The sequence below is a fragment of the Salvelinus alpinus genome, chromosome 30 (assembly GCF_045679555.1).
Source record: "Salvelinus alpinus chromosome 30, SLU_Salpinus.1, whole genome shotgun sequence".
In the NCBI taxonomy this organism is placed as follows: Eukaryota; Metazoa; Chordata; class Actinopteri; order Salmoniformes; family Salmonidae; genus Salvelinus; species Salvelinus alpinus.
The window spans coordinates 38,436,228-38,457,001 of record NC_092115.1 but is presented as its reverse complement, the minus strand read 5'-3'; the positions used below and the strand labels follow the sequence as shown (position 1 = coordinate 38,457,001).

At 43.0% G+C, this 20,774-nt stretch overlaps 1 protein-coding gene across 3 annotated transcripts in view; it reads right to left on the bottom strand.

Moving 5' to 3' along the window:
• The window catches only part of epha4b (eph receptor A4b), a 137,273-nt gene that overhangs the window by 59,524 nt on the left and 56,975 nt on the right, over window positions 1–20,774 (bottom strand). For all 3 annotated transcript variants that reach the window (XM_071377117.1, XM_071377115.1, XM_071377116.1), the window contains exon 10: window positions 18,430–18,535. In XM_071377117.1, coding sequence (XP_071233218.1) covers window positions 18,430–18,535 — 106 coding nt within the window. The remainder of the gene's footprint in view (window positions 1–18,429; window positions 18,536–20,774) is intronic.

The window sequence follows — 20,774 nt, the reverse complement described above, 5'->3', positions numbered from 1 at the left end:
AGACAAGTCGCCCTTGGGCTACACTACCCGTAGTTAAACATTGTTAAAAACACTAGTTAGAACTGGGCGGACCACCCCCTGTATTTTTGGTTAGTTAGTTAGCTGTTTGTGAAGTAGGCTAGTCTAGCTTAGGGGTGTTTTTGAATTATTCTTCTTTCATTCCTTGGGTCCCGCTCAGCCCCTTTTCCTGCTCCACCCCATTTACCGTGTGTTTATAAATAAACATTTAGTGTTTGACGGTAATTAAGTTGTCTGTGTTATTTGTTCTCACTGTTACGTTTTCACTACTATAATTTGCATGAGTTGTGTTACGGGTCCCATTACCATCCCCCCTAGACTGTCGGGCCAAAGGGATTCGTAACACTATCCTATACAATAAATATGTTATTAGACTGTCATCTGATGAGGTTTTTTCTTGGTTAGTGGCTATCAATATCTTTATTTGGCCGATTTGGTGATAGCTACTGGTGGAGAGAAAAAATGGTGGACAAAGAAAAATGGTGTCTTTTGCAAACGTGGTTAGCTAATAGATTTACATATTGTGTCTTCCCTGTAAAACATTTTAAAAATCAGAAATGATTGCTGGATTCACAAGAAGTGGATCTTTCATCTGGTATCTTGGACTTGTGATTGAATGATATTTAGATGCTACTATTTACTTGTGACGCTATGCTAGCTATGCTATTCAGCTTTTTTACTGGTGGGGGGTGGGGGGTGCTCCCGGATCCGGGTTTCTGACTCGGTAGAAGTTAAGGACAACAAAGTCAAGGTATTGGAGTGCCCATCACAAAGCCCTGACCTCAATCTTATAGAAAATGTGTGGGCAGAACTGAAAAAGCGTGTGCGAGCAAGGAGAACTACAAACCTGACTCAGTTACACCTGCTCTGTCAGGAGGAATGGGCCAAAATTCACCCAACTTATTGTGGGAAGCTTGTGGAAGGCTGCCTGAAAAGTTTGACCCAAGTTAAACAATTTAAAGGCAACGCTACCAAATACTAATTGAGTGTATGTAAACTTCTGACCCACTGGGAATGTGATGAAAGAAATAAAAGCTGAAATAAATCACTCTCTCTACTATTATTCTGACATTTCATATTCTTAAAATAAAGTGGTGATCCTAACTGACCTAAGACAGGGAATTTTTACTAGTATTAAATGTCAGGACTTCAACTGTATGTACAAAAGTATGTGGACACCCTTTCAAATTAGTGTATTTGGCTATTTCATCCATACCCGTTGCTGACTGTATAAAATCGAGCACACAGACATACAACTCCATAGACAAACATTGGCAGTAGAAATTCCTTACTAAAGAGCTCAGTGATCTTCAACGTGGCACCGTCACAGGATGCCACCTTTCCAACAAGTTCATTAAATTTCTGCCCTGCTAGAGCTGCCCCGGTCAACTGTAAGTGCTGTTATTGTAAGTGGAAACGTCTAGGAGCAACAACGGCTCAGCCGCGAAGTGGTAAGCCACAAGCTCACAGAACGGGACCGCCAAGTGCTGAAGTGCGTAGCGCGTAAAAATCGCCTGTCGTCGGTTGCAACATTCACTACCGAGTAACAAACTGCCTATTGCAGCAACGTCAGCACAATAACTGTTAGTAGGGAGCTTCACGAAATGGGTTTCCATGGCTGAGCAGCCACACACAAGCATAAGATCAACATACGCAATGCCAAACGTCGTCTGGAGTGGTGTAAAGCTCGCCGCCATTGGACTCTGGAGCAGTGGAAACGAGTTCTCTGTAGTGACATCATCATCTGGCAGTCCAACAGACCAATCTGGGAGAACGCTACCTGCCCCAATGTATAGTGCCAACTAAAGTTTGGTGGAGGAGGCAAAGTGGTCGCGTGCTTTTTTCATAGTTTAGGCCCTTTAGTTCCAGTGAAGGGAAATCTAAACACTACCGCATACAATGCCATTCTAGACATTTATTACATTTACATTTAAGTCATTTAGCAGACGCTCTTATCCAGAGCGACTTACAAATTGGTGCATTCACCTTATGATATCCAGTGGAACAACCACTTTACAATAGTGCATCTAACTCTTTTAAGGGGGGGGGTTAGAAGGATTACTTTATCCTATCCTAGGTATTCCTTAAAGAGGTGGGATTTCAGGTGTCTCCGGAAGGTGGTGATTGACTCCGCTGACCTGGCGTTGTGAGGGAGTTTGTTCCACCATTGGGGTGCCAGAGCAGCGAACAGTTTTGACTGGGCTGAGCGGGAACTGTACTTCCTCAGAGGTAGGGAGGCGAGCAGGCCAGAGGTGGATGAACGCAGTGCCCTTGTTTGGGTGTAGGGCCTGATCAGAGCCTGAAGGTACGGAGGTGCCGTTCCCCTCACAGCTCCGTAGGCAAGCACCATGGTCTTGTAGCGGATGCGAGCTTCAACTGGAAGCCAGTGGAGAGAGCGGAGGAGCGGGGTGACGTGAGAGAACTTGGGAAAGTTGAACACCAGACGGGCTGCGGCGTTCTGGATGAGTTGTAGGGGTTTAATGGCACAGGCAGGGAGCCCAGCCAACAGCGAGTTGCAGTAATCTAGACGGGAGATGACAAGTGCCTGGATTAGGACCTGCGCCGCTTCCTGCGTGAGGCAGGGTCGTACTCTGCGAATGTTGTAGAGCATGAACCTACAGGAACGGGTCACCGCCTTGATGTTAGTTGAGAACGACAGGGTGTTGTCCAGGATCACGCCAAGGTTCTTAGCACTCTGGGAGGAGGACACAATGGAGTTGTCAACCGTGATGGCGAGATCATGGAACGGGCAGTCCTTCCCCGGGAGGAAGAGCAGCTCCGTCTTGCCGAGGTTCAGCTTGAGGTGGTGATCCGTCATCCACACTGATATGTCAGCCAGACATGCAGAGATGCGATTCACCACCTGGTTATCAGAGGGGGGAAAGGAGAAGATTAATTGTGTGTCGTCTGCATAGCAATGATAGGAGAGACCATGTGAGGATATGACAGAGCCAAGTGACTTGGTGTATAGCGAGAATAGGAGAGGGCCTAGAACAGAGCCCTGGGGGACACCAGTGGTGAGAGCACGTGGTGCGGAGACAGATTCTCGCCACGCCACCTGGTAGGAGCGACCTGTCAGGTAGGACGCAATCCAAGCGTGGGCCGCGCCGGAGATGCCCAGCTCGGAGAGGGTGGAGAGGAGGATCTGATGGTTCACAGTATCAAAGGCAGCCGATAGGTCTAGAAGGATGAGAGCAGAGGAGAGAGAGTTAGCTTTAGCAGTGCGGAGCGCCTCCGTGACACAGAGAAGAGCAGTCTCAGTTGAATGACTAGTCTTGAAACCTGACTGATTTGGATCAAGAAGGTCATTCTGAGAGAGATAGCAGGAGAGCTGGCCAAGGACGGCACGTTCAAGAGTTTTGGAGAGAAAAGAAAGAAGGGATACTGGTCTGTAGTTGTTGACATCGGAGGGATCGAGTTTATTTATCTGCTTCTAACTTTGTGGCAACAGTTTGGGGAAGGCCCTTTCCTGTTTCATCATGACAATACCCACCTGCAAAAAGTGAGGTCCATACAGAAATGGTTTGTCGAAATCGGTGTGGAAGAACTTGACTGGCCTGCACAGAGCCCTGACCTCAACCCCATCAAACACTTTCGGGATGAATTGGAACGCCGACTCCGAGCCAGGCCTAATCGCCCAACATCACTGCCCGACCTCACTAATTATTTTGTGGCTGAATGGAAGCAAGTCCCCACAGAAATGTTCCAACATCTAGTGGAAAGCCTTCCCAGAAGAGTAGAGGCTGTTATAGCAGCAAAGGGGGGACCAACTCCATATGTGACTTGTATCAGGAAACTAGGCATTTATCACATGTCACTATTTCACAAGAGAGGCATTTGAAGGTAAACATAATTTTTTTAAATCAAAATGGGTTTTTGGGCAGAAATGCTTTCTGGAAGATGTGAACTTTCATGTGCCTTAATAACAAACTTGTATGCAATCTGTAAATAGAAATACAATTGTTGTATTATGAGCCTAGTTTTTTTAGCCACGGAAAAGGACAGAAACCTTTCTGCTAGCCATGGACTGGCTGAGATAATGGATGGGCTGGACATGCAGACAGATGAGTTCGGATTGGTCTGCCAAGTAGCATGCTTCTTCTGTCTGTGACATGAGTTGCTCAGAATGTGTAGATAATCCCTTCATCAAAAAAAATATATCACGAAGAACTGCAAAAGTATTGCTAATGCGCTCCACTTTCTGGAGAACCAAGTTTTGAAATCAGTGGAATGCCCGGTGGAAGCAGAGTATGATAGCTAAGGAGATGGAGAAAATTCTGCCGCTTGATTGCAAATATGCGGAGGGAGTCAAAAAGAAAACACACAGAAGGCTGTTGTATAAAACACCTGTCTCCGGATCAGCTATATCTTCAAACTAAGGGCAACCATGGCATCTGTGACAGAAAGAGACAAGCGTTCATCCATGTATACCGTGCAAGAGAGTCTAGCTAGCTTCATTTTCAGATATGATATATTTCTAATTTTGACAAAGTCGTCTTCATTGCAAGTTAAAGTGTACTGTCAGCTGGCTCGATAGCCAACATTACGCATATGATCTGTATAGTCATATTATTTGTATCTCAGAGCCATTTCCATTGCTAATTATAGCCTAATGTTAGCTAGCTAGCTTTAGCTAGCTTCAGATTCATGCAGGCTAGTAACGTTATGAGTTGGGCTGATGGTTCATTGTTTAGCTAGCTAGCTAGCTACATGTTTAAACAAAATACTTCACTATGCAAGCAACCATTTCACTATACCATTTACACCTTCTGTATCCTGTGCATGTGACAAACTTTGATTTTTATTTAAAATCAAAATGTGTGTTTACCAGAGACGGTAATGTGAAGAACAGCACCAAAGTCAAATTATGATATAACGTTAGGCCAACGAGACAGTGTCCAAGTTCTATGATTCTAAGATTTGTAATTAACTCACCATTAACTTGTAAATAATGATCTTGTCATTAGCTTTTTTTCCTGTAATAATTAATACGAATTAGCTAAGTTAAGATGTCGTCAGCTATGATATGGTCATTATGTGAACTGGCTAGCCAGCTAACTTAACATTAGCTAGCTAGTTAACATTATGTGAACTGGCTAGCCAGCTAACTTAACATTAGCTAGCTAGCTAACATTATGTGAACTGACTAGCCAGCTAACTTAACATTAGCTAGCTAGCTAACATTATGTGAACTGACTAGCCAGCTAACTTAACATTAGCTAGCTAGCTAACATTATGTGAACTGACTAGCCAGCTAACTTAACATTAGCTAGCTAGCTAACATTATGTGAACTGACTAGCCAGCTAACTTAACATTAGCTAGCTAGCTAACATTATGTGAACTGACTAGCCAGCTAACTTAACATTAGCTAGCTAGCTAACATTATGTGAACTGACTAGCCAGCTAACTTAACATTAGCTAGCTAGCTAACATTATGTGAACTGACTAGCCAGCTAACTTAACATTAGCTAGCTAGCTAACAAGCTAGAAATGATCCAAAACATTGTTTAGAAAGTTGCTTTTAGTTGCCTGGTTTGCCAGATTGACATAAACTAAATTCAAGTTTAAACAGATTTATTGGTGTTAAAATACACCAGTTATGCTATTTTGGACCACCAGGATGCTCATTTAATGCCACCTGTCGTGTTTCTGTTTATACTTTTTCATAACGACAAGTTTGATGTCGGACGACAATATAATTTTCATGATGTCACCGCGACAACTGACTACAGACATTTCGACAGACGTTGTATAAACCAGCCTTTAGTCTTGAAATCTTTGGTTGTTTTGTATACTACCATTCTCACTCTGTTTAGCACATGGCCTCACATGTGAATCCTTGAAGAGATGGGCGGGGCTAAGGCTTAAGAGGGTGTGAACGATACTGAATGGGTGTAGACAAAGACGAGCTCTCCAGTAGGTACCAAAACATTCAAGGTCCACTTATTCAAAAATGAGTTTACAAGTTTATCAACTTTCAAAGCAGAATTACTTTCCCATTGCTCCTCTACTGTAGTGTATGGCAAACCATTTTCTAGCTCTGAGTCTCTACTTTCATCCAATGTAAAAAACAGAATTTCAAACTTTGCTACATAAGACCGAATCGAGTCAGTCGGTCACATATTAATGCCCATGTTTTTGGAATGAGATGTTCGACGAGCAGGTGGTCATGTAGTGTATTAAACTGTCAAGAGGAGTAAAACAATGTTGTCCACTGTAGGTTAGAAATTATAGCCCCTTGATATTATTGTTGGATCTGATTTGAATTGCTAACATTTCGATGGCCATAAAAAAATAGACATGCCTATAGTAGACAACCTTGTTTAACTGCTCTTGACAGTTGAATCATTTCTAAGACGAAGCCATTATTTATTATTTTACACCTGAGGTTACTATACATAACTTGTTGCATGACTAAACTGAAGTGTAATGGGCCTGGCAGTTTTCTAGATAGACCGGATCTTTTTACTTACCCCCTGGGTCCTGTTTCAGTAATAGTGAAATCAAACCTTCTTGCTGAGGACCTGATATTTACACATTTTTACAGGAGTGGTTAAAACATGCTAATAGTGGATGTTTGAGTAGATAAAAAAAAAAAGGTTTCATATACCTCAACTGGTATGCCAGCATAGAGCTCCCAAGTGGCGCAGCGGTCAAAGGCAGTGCTAGAGACGTCACTACACACCCTGGTTCAATCCTGGGCTGTATCACAACTGGCCATGATCGGGAGTCTCGTAGGGCGGCGCGCAATTGGCCCAGCATCGTCCGGGTTTGGCGGGGGTACGCCGTCATTGTAAATAAGAATGTGTCCATAACTGGCTTGCCTAGTTAAATAAATGCCATCCAGCCATGGATTTTCCCTGGCCTAAAGGCCTTAAATGCACCAAGAAGTTCCTCCTCAGCATATTTGGCCCTCACACAAGTCTTTATGTACAGCTGTTCAATTTACACTATTATTTAGGGGGCTGGTCCTTACAGTTAACATTAGTTAGTGGAAATGGAGGAGACTGAAAAGAGACCATATGCTTAAAGTATTTTGCTTCATTTTTCAAAATACAATTTAGTGAATCATGAATGACTCAGTCATTTGTAACATGTTTCTGTAAATTATTTTTGGTAGCATTTCTATGTTGAAGATTCAAAAAGAATTTGGTGCATTTTTCGCTTTATTTTTATACTATATTATACTTTATCCTTCCCAATTAAGTTACTCCATTTCTTTTAGTTTTTCCTTTAGTTCTAATGTGACCATGATATCTGTAATTTCCCTAAGTGCATGAAGGTAATATTGTGTAGTATGATTTCCTTTACGACCCATTGGGGTACTTAAAACTATTAAAATTTCCCACCATAATAATACAGTCATTTGTTGCTCGTGAGCTCGATAGATTAGTACTGTATATTTTTGAAGAAGTGGGAATCATTATTTGGACCATTTTACACTAATTAACCAAATCTGTTTATCGTCCAATAGTATATTTACAAGGATCCACCTTCCTTGCGGATCTGTATGGACAGTTTGCACATTTGGATCAAAATTATAAAATTATATATTAATAATATAAAATGGGTGATTGAATATGATGCAAACAATGACATTGATAGAACCCACAATCTATCTGCAATATTAAAGCTGATCTACCCCCTAAACTATATATACAGTTGAAGTCGGAAGTTTACATACACTTAGGTTGGAGTCCTCCACAAGTTGTAGACTTTCACAAGTCTAGTTCATCCTAGTACGCAAGCATAAACACCATGGGACCACGCAGCCGTCATTTCGCTCAGGAAGGAGAAGCGTTCTGTCTCTTAGAGATGAACGTACTTTGGTGCAAAAAATGCAAATCAATCCCAGAACAACAGCAAAAGACTGATACAAAAGTATCTATATCCACAAAAAAACGAGTCCTATATCGACATAACCTGAAAGGCCACTCAGCAAGGAAGAAGCTACTGCTCCAAAACCAACATAAAAAGCCAGACTATGGTTTGCAACTGCACATGGGGACAAAGATCGCACTTTCTGGAGAAATGTCCCCTGGTCTGATGAAACAAAAATAGAACTGTTTGGCCATAATGACCATCATAATTATTGGAGGAAAAAGGGGGAGGCTTGCAAGCCGAAAAACACCATCCCAACCGTGAAGCACGGGGTGGCAGCATCATGTTGTGGGGGTGCTTTGCTGAAGGAGGGACTGGTGCACTTCACAAAATAGATGGCATCATGAGGATGGAAAATTATGTGGGTATATTGAAGCAACATCTCAAGACATCAGTCAGGAAGTTAAAGCTTGGTCGCAAATGGGTCTTCCAAATGAACAATGATCCCAAGCATACTTCCAATGTTGTGGCAAAATGGCTTAAGGACAACAAAGTCAAGGTATTGGAGTGGCCATCACAAAGCCCTTACCTCAATCCTATAGAAGTGGGCAGAACTGAAAAAGCATGTGTGAGCAAGGAGGCCTACACACCTGACTCAGTTACACCAGCTCTGTCAGGAGGAATGGGCCAAAATTCACCCAACTTATTGTGGGAAGCTTGTGGAAGGCTACCCGAAGCATTTGACCCAAGTTAAACAATTTAAAGGCAATGCTACCAAATGCTAATTGAGTGTATGTAAACTTCCGACTTCAACTGTATAAAAAAATGATACAAATAACAACACACGAGCTCGGCACACACACACGTCTCACAGCAATAACTGCACACATACACACACACTCAGCAATAACAGTGGTGTTTTGTCTGTGCAGGGCTGTGTCTGAGGGGGTTTGGGTGTTTTTCATGTTTCCTCCCTGCAGGAACAATGGACAGACGCCACTTTATTTAACAGGAACAGAAAAGAACAGAACACACCACAAATCACCGCTTTTACTAGCCATATTACCACGGTATCACCCGCTCCCCTGCCAACATAGACCGAGGGGGTGTAGGGCTTATGGTGTGTGTGCGTGCGTGTGTGTGTACAGTGTTTTCCATAAGCGCCGGCTGTTGGCCTAAACAGCCGATAACAGACTCATTGTCAGCCGGCTACTTTTTCCACTTCATAAATTAACTAGGCTTCTTGTCATTTAAGTTTCAATTCGCTAGTCAGAAAAGTCTGTATAAGCATCTTCTGAATATGCATCTTAGTGATCTATTGATAGGACAGGCGCCTGTCAGTCACAAAGCAAGTGATGCTGGTTTGTCAGTCTGCTGTCTGTCCCGCCTCTTGGTACCGCTGTTATTTTTGCGTTGTTTTCTGCAGTCAAATGTATCTTCATCGAGGGAGAGAGCATGAGTCTCCTGTGAGTGAATTTACAGGTCCCATGTAATGTACATCACCAGTCAAAAGTTTGGACACACCTACTCATTCAAGGGTTTTTCTTTATTTTTCTATTTTCAACATTGTAGAATAATAGTGAAGACATAAAAACTATGAAATAACACATTTGCAATCGTGTAGTAACCAAAAAAGTGTTAAACAAATCAAAATATATTTTAGATTCTTCAAAATAGCCATCCTTTGCCTTGATGACAGCTTTGCACACTTGCACACGCCAGGCATATATATATATATACAGTATATACATACATATATTTATACAGTTGAAGTCGAAGTTTACATACACTTAGGTTGGAGTCATTAAAACTCGCTTTTCAACCACTCCACAAATGTCTTGTTAACAAACTATAGTTTTGGCAAGTCGGTTAGGACATCTACTTTGTGCATGGCACAAGTAATCTTTTCAACAATTGTTTACAGACAGATTATTTCACTTATAATTCACTGTATCACAATTCCAGTGGGTCAGAAGTGTACGTACACTAAATTGACTGTGCCTTTAAACAGCTTGGATTATTCCAGAAAATTATGTCATGGCTTCAGAAGCTTCTTATGGGCTAATTGACATCATTTGAGTCAATTGGAGGTGTACCTGTGGATGTATTTCAAGGCCTACCTTCAAACTCAGTGCCTCTTTTCTTGACATCATGGGAAAATCAAAAGAAATCAGCCAAGACCTCAGAAAAAAATTGTAGACCTCCACAAGTCTGGTTCATCCTTGGGAGAAATTTCCAAATGCCTGAAGGTACCACTTTCATCTGTACAAACAATAGTACGCAAGTATAAACACTATGGGACCACGCAGCCGTCATACCACTCAGGAAGGAGATGCATTCTGTCTCCTAGAGATGAACGTACTTTGGTGCGAAAAGTGCAAATCAATCCCAGAACAACAGCAAAGGACCTTGTGAAGATGCTGGAGGAAACAGTTACAAAAGTATCTATATCCACAGTAAAACGAGTCCTATACTGACATAACCTGAAAGGCCACTCATGTAACATTCTATTGGTTGCAAGAATTTTGTATAATAATCTAAATGGGAAAATTCTAAGTTTTTATTCCGGCGTCGTTTTGTGTATCAGCTCATAAACCATGTGCCATGGAATCGGTACATCGAAAATCTCTTCCCAGCTATTTTGCAATATATATAGCACAGCTGTCAATTTTTTGGTCCTTAAATGAAACTGGTATACTTTTTGTAAAGTAAAAATGTTCTTTAACCAACTTTGGTCTTTAATGCAGGGCCGACAGACAAGTTCCTTACTCCTTACTCTTCCATTTTTGCGGTAATGTTGCAATCAGTTGGTTGTAAGTTTGGGTAGAGCAGACATTTCTGTATATTTTTGTTAGCTGCATGTGTGACAACTCCACCAGTCCTATTTATATAATTTAAAAAGATTATACCTTACAAAATATATATAATAATGTTTTTTTTTAATCAATTAGTATATTTGAGGTTAACCATAATATTTGTTATATTATTTGTTCTGTCTTTTCTGTCTTTTGTTAGGGTTTGTTCCTTACGTCCTTCTTTGTCAATCATTGGTTCATTAGTGAAATTAGCATTCTGACAATATCTTTAATTATTCAAAAACCTTTAGTAATGCAATTGCAGACAAGTTGACAAACAGGAACATAGCACGCATGTTTCTGAGTAAGTTCTGCATCAAACAAAAGGTCTCAAGTTGTTTTATTAAACCGAAGTCCCGCCTTAGTGATGTCACTGACTATGTCATTACCTTTTTACTCCTGAGACCAAAACCCTATATAAACAATGGCTTTTAGTGTTATCTTAAACTTAGCAGTAAATGTCCACTCCCCAAAGCTGATTTATTGCGGAATGTTTAACTAGTCTCTTATCTCCCACACTCCCCTGCAGAGTTCTGTTTCAGTCACACATTATATATATATATATATATATATATGAGAGAGAGAGAGAGAGAGAGAGAGAGAGAGAGAGAGAGAGAGAGAGAGAGAGAGAGAGAGAGAGAGAGAGAGAGAGAGAGAGAGAGAGAGAGAGAGAGAGAGAGAGAGAGAGAGAGAGAGAGAGAGAGAGAGAGAGAGAGAGAGAGAGAGAGAGAGAGAGAGAGAGAGAGAGAGAGAGAGAGAGAGAGAGAGAGAGAGAGAGAGAGAGAGAGAGAGAGAGAGAGAGAGAGAGAGAGAGAGAGAGAGAGAGAGAGAGAGAGAGAGAGAGAGAGAGAGAGAGAGAGAGAGAGAGAGAGAGAGAGAGAGAGAGAGAGAGAGAATATACACTGAATAAATGTAAGGACTTCTATTAATATAACATAAGCATAATCAATTATTCTAATACATCAAACATCTGTACAGCCCCAAATCATGACCCCTGGCTGAATCCTGACACTTTCTATCGCTTGTTTTAAAAATAAAACTATTTTGGAGATGATTTCCTTTTCAAATAACTGAAAGTGAGAGGTTGTAATCTGAAAAAGGACATTCTTGAACAAGGGGTGATTTTTACTAATCTGCTAGAGAACCAGTTCAGATGTAAGTATAACTTTGTATGACTGAGGCCTTTAATGAGGGGGAAGCCTTTAATGCTTTAATATTTAATCATTTCTGCCCTCCGAATTCATATTCATTATATAAACAGGCCCGTTTAATTTTGTCTGGCTTACAAATAAAATTGTTTTACTTACCTCAAGTGTCCACAGCAGCAGAGCAAATACAATTCATAGTTTGAAGAACAAACATCGCTTCATATCTTGCAGTAAAACTATAAATATTACTTTTATCTAAAGAGAAGACAGGTTTAATGTTAAAAAAAGGTTATCTTACTTAGAATATTGTCCTGATCACATAGGCCTACACAACTGAATTCGTTACATTTTTCAGTCATTTTAATGTATTTTTACCCCCTTTTCCTCCCCAATATCGTGATTACAATCTTGTCTCATTGCTGCAACCCCCCCGGCGAAAGTCAAGCCACGCGTCCCCCGAAACGCTTCTTAACACCCGCTCGCTTAACCCGCAAGGCAGCTGCGCCAATGTGTCAGAGGAAACACCCACCACAAGGAGTCGCTGGAGCACGATGAGCCAAGTTGTGTGCCGCCTTAAGGGACCCCCGGTCACGTCCGGTTGTGACACGGGGACCCCCGGACACGTCCGGTAGTGACGCCTCAACACTGCGATGCAGTGCCTTAGACCGCTGCGCCACTCGGGAGTTTAATGTCTTTCTACTCAATACCACTTACTTGACCAAACCGGGAGGTAAAGTCGTTAAAGTATTTAATTATTTAGCTGTGAATCAAGGCATTAGAACGTACCAAAGGCCACCAAAATAGAGCTCGTTCTGCCATTCCCCACCCCCCACCTCGTTCTGTTACTTGCCATTGGCAATGCTGAAAGAATGGTTGAAGCTGGTTTTCTATACAAAGATGTGTACGAATCCTTTATATTCCACTATTATGACTGCTGCATACGGCAATCTGATTCATCTGTCTTCAAAAGGTGCTCCAGTCGGTACATTCTCATTCAACTTAACCACCCAGAGCTCTCTCTGTCTCTCCCTGCCTCTCATCCTCCACCTTCTCTCAGATGCTCAGATGAACGAGTGTAGCTTCGTTTAGCTGCAATGAAGGCTATAGAGGAAATCCTGAGAAGTGAATACAAAAGAAATTGAAAGGAGAGAGAGAGTTAAGAGAAAAGCATAGGCGATTGAGAGGTGATGTTGAATAGACACGGGTAGGGAGAGGAGCAGATATTGATATGGGGAGAGAGAAGATGGTATAGAAAAATGAGAGGATGCGATTAAGAGCAAGAGAGACAGAAGAAAAGAAGTCGAGAGAAAAAGAGAGACACACATGTACGCTATAGTGAGTGGTTATCACTCAGATTCTGTCTGATTCTTCAGAAACCCGCCTGCCGGTATGCAACATAACCACTACTGTTGCACCTTCCAGGTCAATCTCTCCCCCTCCCCCCCTACTCCCTCCACCCCTCGCTCCCTGTTTCTTCCCCTCCCTCCTTCCCTCTCTCACAAGAAAAAATATCTGATGCTCCCTTCTTCTACTATCCCCACTACTTGGAATATAATCTCTGAACTTGCCTTTCTCCCTTTCTTTATCTCTTCTCCTTCCCTCTCCGCTCTCTCCTTTCTGTTTTCTCTTCTCCTTCCCTCTCCGCTCTCTCCTTTCTGTTTTCTCTGCGGTGCTCTGTCCATCTCTAGTCCTCATTTCCCTCCTTGTCTCTCAAGTGCTGTCTTTGATCTCCTGCGATCCTGCAATCTGAAGTCAAGCACACACACACACACACACACACACACACACACACACACACACACACACACACACACACACACACACAGATGGCACTGCAGAGATGGATAGCTGCCGTCTAATGGCCTCCTGACCAATTCTGCTATTGTGTGTGTTTTTGTTTACGCTGATCTCAACTTTTTTTGTGCATAATACTTCCGCCATCATTTCCTATGTCCCGAAAATAGCTTCTGGACATTAGAACAGCGATCACTAACCTTGCTTTGAATGAAGATTTCTACTTCAACGAGTCGGATGGATGTACTGTGGATGTACTGCTCATCCTGGACCAGGTCCTACACCCGGGTCACTGGAAAGAGGGAGATACAGCTCCCGGACGAGACCAAATCGACCAATAGAACTAAACCGCCTCTACCCTCTGTTCTATTGGCGAATAAAATCACTGGAGAACAAACTGGACAAGCTCCGTTCGAGACTATCCTATCAACGGGACCTGAAGAACTGTAATACCCTATATTTCGTGGCCGAATAAGGACATGGATAATATACATCTAGCTATTTTTTCTATGCATCGTCATGACCGAATGACAGCTTCAGGTAAGGTTAAGGGGAGAGGTGTGTCTCTCTTTGATAACAACAGCTGGTGTGCAATCTCTAATGTTAAGGAATTCTCAAGGTTTTACGCGCCTGAGTTAGAATACCTCACGATAAACTGCAGGCCATACTACAGTATCTACCAAGAGAGTATTCATCTATATTTTTCGTAGCTGTTTATTTACCACGACAAACCGATGCTGGCACTAAGACCGCACTCAACGAGTTGTATAGGGCCATAAGCAAACAAGAAAATGCACATCCAGAGGCGGCGCTCCTAGTGGCCAGTGATTTTAATGCAGGGAAACTGAAATCTGTTTTACCTCATTTCTACCAGCAGGTCACGTGTGCAACTAGAGGTGAAACAACTCTAGATCACCTTTTACTCCACACACAGAGACGCAAAACTGAACTCTATTCTCCTGGTTACTGCTTACAAGCAAAAACTCAAACAGGAAGTACCAGTGACGCGCTCAATACAGAAAGTGGTCCGGTGAAGCAAATGCTAAGCTACGGGACAGTTTCGCTAGCACAGACTGGAATATGTTCGGGGATTCATCCGGTAACATTGAGGAGTTTGCAACATCAATCAACAGCTTCATTTAAAGTGCATCGACGACGTCGTACCCACAGTGACCGTACGTACATATCCCAACCAGAAGCCATAGATTACAGGCAACATCCGCACTGAAGTAAAGGCTAGAGCTACCGCTTTCAAGGAGTGGGACACCAATCTGGACGATTATAAGAAACCTCACTATGACCCCCTACAATCAAAATATCAATACAGCAGGTCTTGCAAACTACCGGGGAAACTCAGCCGCGAATGGCCCAGCGCCGCAAGCCTACCAGACAAGTAAATTCCTTCTATACTCACTTCGAGGCAAGCAACACTGAACCATGCATGAGAGCACCAGCTGTTCCGGATGACTGTGTGATCTTGCTCTCCATAGCTGATGTGAGTAAGACCTTTGGTATTTGGTATTTTATTAGGATCCCCATTAACTGTTGCAAAAGCAGCAGCTCCTCTTCCTGGGGTCCACACAACATAATACAGAACATTAATAGACAAGAACAGCTCAAGGACAGAACTACATAAAAAAAATTTGAAGGCACATGTAGTCTACATATCAATACATACACACAAACTATCTGCCGTGAAATGTTGCTTTATCTGTTTTTTGAAACCAGGTTTGCTGTTTATTTAAGCAATATAAGATGGAATGGAGTTCCATGCACTAATAGCTCTATATAATACTGTACACTTTCTGGTGGCATATCTGGTGGGGTAAGTGTGTGTGTCAGAGCTGTGTGTAAGTTGACAATGCAACAATTTGGGATTTTCAACACATTAATGTTTCTTATAAAAAGAAGAAGTGATGCAGTCAGTCTCTCCTCAACTCTTAGCCAAGAGAGACTGGCATGCATAGTATTTATATCAGCCCTCTGATTACAATGAAGAGCAAGACGTGCAGCTCTGTTCTGGGCCAGCTGCAACTTAACTAGTTCTTTCCTTGCAGCACTCGACCACACGACTGGACAATAATCAAGATAAGACAGAACTAGAGCCTGCAGAACTTGCTTTTTGGAGTGTGGTGTCAAAAAACAAAAAACAGGTTAACATTCACAAGGAACACATGCCTGAAAATGCTGTTCATAACTACAGCTCAGCGTTCAACACCATAATTCCCTCAAAGCTCATCACTAAGCTAAGGACCCTGGGACTAAACACCTCCCTCTGCAACTGGATCCTGAACTTCCTGACGGGCCGCCCCCAAGTGGTGAGGGTAGGCAACAACACATCTGCCACGCTGATCCTCAACACGGGGCCCCCCAGGGGTGCGTGCTTAGCCCCTCCTGTATTCCCTGTTTACCCACGACTGCGGGGCGGTGCATGACTCCAACACCATCATTACGTTTGCTGAGGACATTTGCTGACGGTGGTTGGCCTGATCACCAACCGTGATGAGACAGCCTATAGGGAGGAGGTCAGTGGCCTGGCAGTGTGGTGCCAGTGTAACCGATGTGAAATGGTTAGCTAGTTAGCGGTGGTGCGCGCTAATAGCGTTTCGATCAGTGACGTCACTCACTTTGAGACCTTGAAGTAGTGGTTCCCCTTGCTCTGCAAGGGCCGCGGCTTTTGTGGAGTGATGGGTAACGATGCTTCGTGGGTGACTGTTGTTGATGTGTGCAGAGGGTCCCTGGTTCGCGCCTGGGGCGAGGGGACGGACTAAAGTTATACTGTTACACCAGGACAACAACCTCTCCCTTAACTTGAAAAATGAGCTGATCGTGGGCTACAGGAAGGAAACAGAGGGCTGAGCACACCCCCATCCACATCGACGGGTCTGTAGTGGAGCGGGTCGAGAGCTTCAAGTTCCTTGGTGTCCACATCTCTAAGGAATTATCATGATCCACACACCAACACAGTCGTTAAGAAGGCACAACAACTCATGTTCCTCATCAGGAGGCTGAAAAGATTTGGCATGGGGCCCTCAGATCCTCGAAAATCACGACTGAGAGGATCTTAACTGGCTGCATCACCGCTTGGTAAAGCAACTGCTTGGCATCTGACAGCAAGGCGCTACAGAGGGTAGTGAGTACGGACCAGTATATCACTGGGGCCAAGCTCCCTGCCATCCAGGACCTCTATTCCAGGCGGTGTCAGAGGAAGGCCATAAAAATTGTCAAAGACTCCAGCCATCCAAGTCATACTGTTCTCTCTGCTACCACACGGCAAGCGGTACCGATGCACCAGGTCTGGAACCAACAGGACCTGAACAGCTTCTACCCCCCCCCCCCCCAAGCCATAAGACTGCTAAATATTTAGCTAAATAGTTAACCAAATAGCTACCCGGACGATCTGCATTGACCCTTTTTGCACTAACAGTTTTGACTCATCACAGACACTGCTGCTACTGTTTATCATCTATCCTGTAGCCTGGTCACTTCATCCCCACCTCAATTACCTCGTACCCCTGCACATTCCCTCGGTACTGGTACCCGGTGTATATAGCCAAGTTATCGTTACTCATTGTGTATTTATTCCTTGTGTTATTATTTTCCTCTATGCATTGTTGGGAAGTAAACATTTCACTGTTCGTCAACACCCGTTGTTTACGAAGCATATGACAAAAAAACATTTAATTTGATTTGACACACACACACACACCTTTTGGATAGATGTTTCGAGGTTCTCTCTTAGAAAGCACGAATCAACACCCACCCCTCCCTCCATCCCCCTATCCTAGCCTTTGGCAGAATGAAAAGACGGTGAGAGGGAATGGAGAGAAAATAGGGAATGGAGGGAGAGGTAATTGATGGAGGTGTATCGACCCCCCTGTAAAACCCAGTTAACACCTGCCTGTGAAACCTGATTAGCTGTAAGTGTGTGTCTGTGTGTACTTCTAGTAAACCAGGATTAGCACCCTGCCGTCTCGCCTTTCGTATTTGAGTGTGTTTTACGTGTGTATCTGCATGTGAGTGCATTTGCAAGTGCGTGCATCTGTGTGTGTGTGTGTGTGTGTGTTTGTTTAGGACAGTCTCCACTGATTAGATCCCACGTGGTCAATAGTGAAAAGAGCACTCAGCCTGATAGGAAATCACCCTCAATCAATACTAATATTTTTACAGACCTCAGAACTGTGTGCGTGTAGTAAAATGTGTGTGTGTGTGTCTGTATCCAGGGGAAGGATAGCTATTTAATCTAGTCACAGCAAATATAGGATAACCATTCATTGACAGACATTGTAGATCACTGGCCTGTCATCCCTCTCTGCTCTCCTCCCCATCTCCTCTCCTCCCTCTCTCTTTCTTTCCTCCCTCTGTACTGGAGAGCTGGAGCCTAATTCAGACTGTCTGCTCCTCTCCCTCTCCTTTCCCCCTCTTCTCTCGTACTCCCGTCACCTCTTCTCTTTGGTTCTCTTCTTTAAATCTGACTCAATAACACAGCCTGCAATATAAGACCGCTGGGGCTCACACGTGGCCTTCGCTTAACGTCAGGTATGTTCCCTTAAGATTCTTATAAGGTGACGATCAAACGTCATATATAATATCAAGTAAATCATAGTGTTCTCTTTGCTCCCAAGGCGATATACAAGAGTGGACTGAACTCTTGATGAAACTTATTATATGTCTGTTTCAATGCAATGTGAGTGAAGTAGAGGTGGCCAATTTCCTCTTTATAAGCAGCTCCAACTCCCACGGTGTGCGTGTGTGTGTGTGTGTGTGTGTGTGTGGTGTGTATTGCTCTTACCTGCCACTGACGACGAAGCAGGCAACCAGAAAGATCAGCAGTATGATGCCTCCAGCGATGGACACAGCCAGAATAGTAGACTGGTTGGGGTCTACGGCCAACATGTCTGAGACAGGGAATACATTATGAAGAGAAAGAGTTAATACAGGCTAAGAGGGTGTGTGTGTGTGTGTGTGTGTGTGTGTGTGTGTGTGTGTGTGTGTGTGTGTGTGTGTGTGTGTGTGTGTGTGTGTGTGTGTGTGTGTGTGTGTGTGTGTGTGTGTGTGTGTGTGTGTGTGTGTGCGTGCACATTAGGCCAGGTCTAAAGTCTCCATCTTTGGAAGGTGTGTGCCTGAGTGTGTGCGTGCGAGAGAGAGACAGAGAGAGCTTGAAAGAGAAAGATAATGTACTCAGCAGGCTCTTTGACGATGAAAAGCTTTTTCCATTTCAATATTCCTCAACGAGGGCTGACTGTAAACGCATTCCAATTTTCCTGCACTGTCCAAATGGATATGTTAACATTGTACATAACAAGCTTGCTTTAAAAGTTTCTGTGAAACCACATTGATTTTTACGCTGCAGCAATCGGGCCATTACTCAAAACAAATGTTCCATTTATCAAGGTTAGCCAAGCACGAGCAGACGTGTGTGTGTGTGTGTGTGTGTGTGTGTGTGTGTGTGTGTGTGTGTGTGTGTGTGTGTGTGTGTGTGTGTGTGTGTGTGTGTGTGTGTGTGTGTGTGTGTGTGTGTGTGTGTGTGTGTGTGTGTGTGTGTGTGTGTGTGTGTGTGTGTGTGTGTGTGTGTGTGTGTGTGTGTGTGTGTGTGTGTGTGTGTGTGTGTGTGTGTGCGCATGGGCAGCGAGCCCTTTCAGGCAAATGAATGCCTCCAGGCAGCAATAGATGGCAATTTATCTCCTATTCCATTCCCTGGCATTGAACACACACACACACACAGGTGCAAACACACACAGAAACAGACACACACACTAGGCTGCTTTAAAGGTTTCAGTGCACCACAGAGATTTACAGTGTAATCTATACAATTGATCACCTTATATAGAATTGATATGACTAATATTCACTCAGCTCCATCCGTGGTTTTCATTTCAATAGTCATGAAGTTGATCAGATTGATGATATTAAAATGATTGATCCAATCGACATGATTGATTTACATGATCGATATTAAGTCAGTTGGCACAATAATAGTAATTGTGTAACTAACAATTATGCACAATAACTGTGAACAATATAGTTTACACAATAGGTTTCCTAGATTGGTTTCCTCTATTGTAATCGCTCCTCTTTCAGCCCAGCTGCCAAACTAACCCTGATTCATATGACCATCCTACCCATGCTAGATTACGGAGACATCATTTATAGATCGGCGGGTAAGGGTGCTCTCGACCGGCTTGATGTTCTTTACCATTCGGCCATCAGATTTTCCACCAATGCTCCTTATAAGACACATTACTGCACTCTATACTCTTCTGTAAACTGGTCATCTCTGTATACCCGTCGCAAGACCCACTGGTTGATGCTTATCTACTGCAGCCCTCATCCTCCACATACAACACCTGTTCTGCCAGTCACATTCTGTTAAAGGTCACCAAAGCACACACATCCCTGGGTCGCTCCTCTTTTCAGTTCGCTGCAGCTAGCGACTGGAACGAGCTGCAACAAACACTCAAACTGGACAGTTTCATCTCAATCTCTTAATTCAAAGACTCGATCATGGACACTCTTACTGACAGTTATGGCTGCTTTGTGTGATGTATTGTTAACTCTACCTTCTTGCCCTTTGTGCTGTTGTCTGTGCCCAATAACATTTGTACCATGTTGTGTTGCTACCATGCTGTATTGTCATGTGTTGCTGCCTTGCTGTGTTGTTGTCTTAGGTCTCTCTTTATGTAGTGTTGTCTCTCTTGTTGTGATGTGTGTTTTGTCCTATATTTATATTGTATTTATTTTTTCATCCCAGGCCCCGCCCCCCGCAGGAGGGGCTTTTTGGTAGGCCGTCATTGTAAACACTAATTTGTTCTTAACTGACTTGCCTAGTTAAACAAAAGGTTAAATAAATTAAAAATTAAAAAAAATAGCAGTTTTCTATTTTCATATGAAAAGCGTTGGTAATTATTTCACGCGCGAAACAGCACAATCGGGAGGGAAAGCTTCAATTCCGAAAGTTCCAAGCGGTCAAAATCTTTCGTTTTTGAGACGGGAGTGTGTCACCAAACCTGTGTTGTATTCATTATGATGCATTACGAGCTCAAAACATTTCCCCACAAAAATTACAAATGAACAACCATGGTCATTTGCAAGACAATTCATTGTTACCCCAAAATTCCAGAATCATCACAGCCCTAG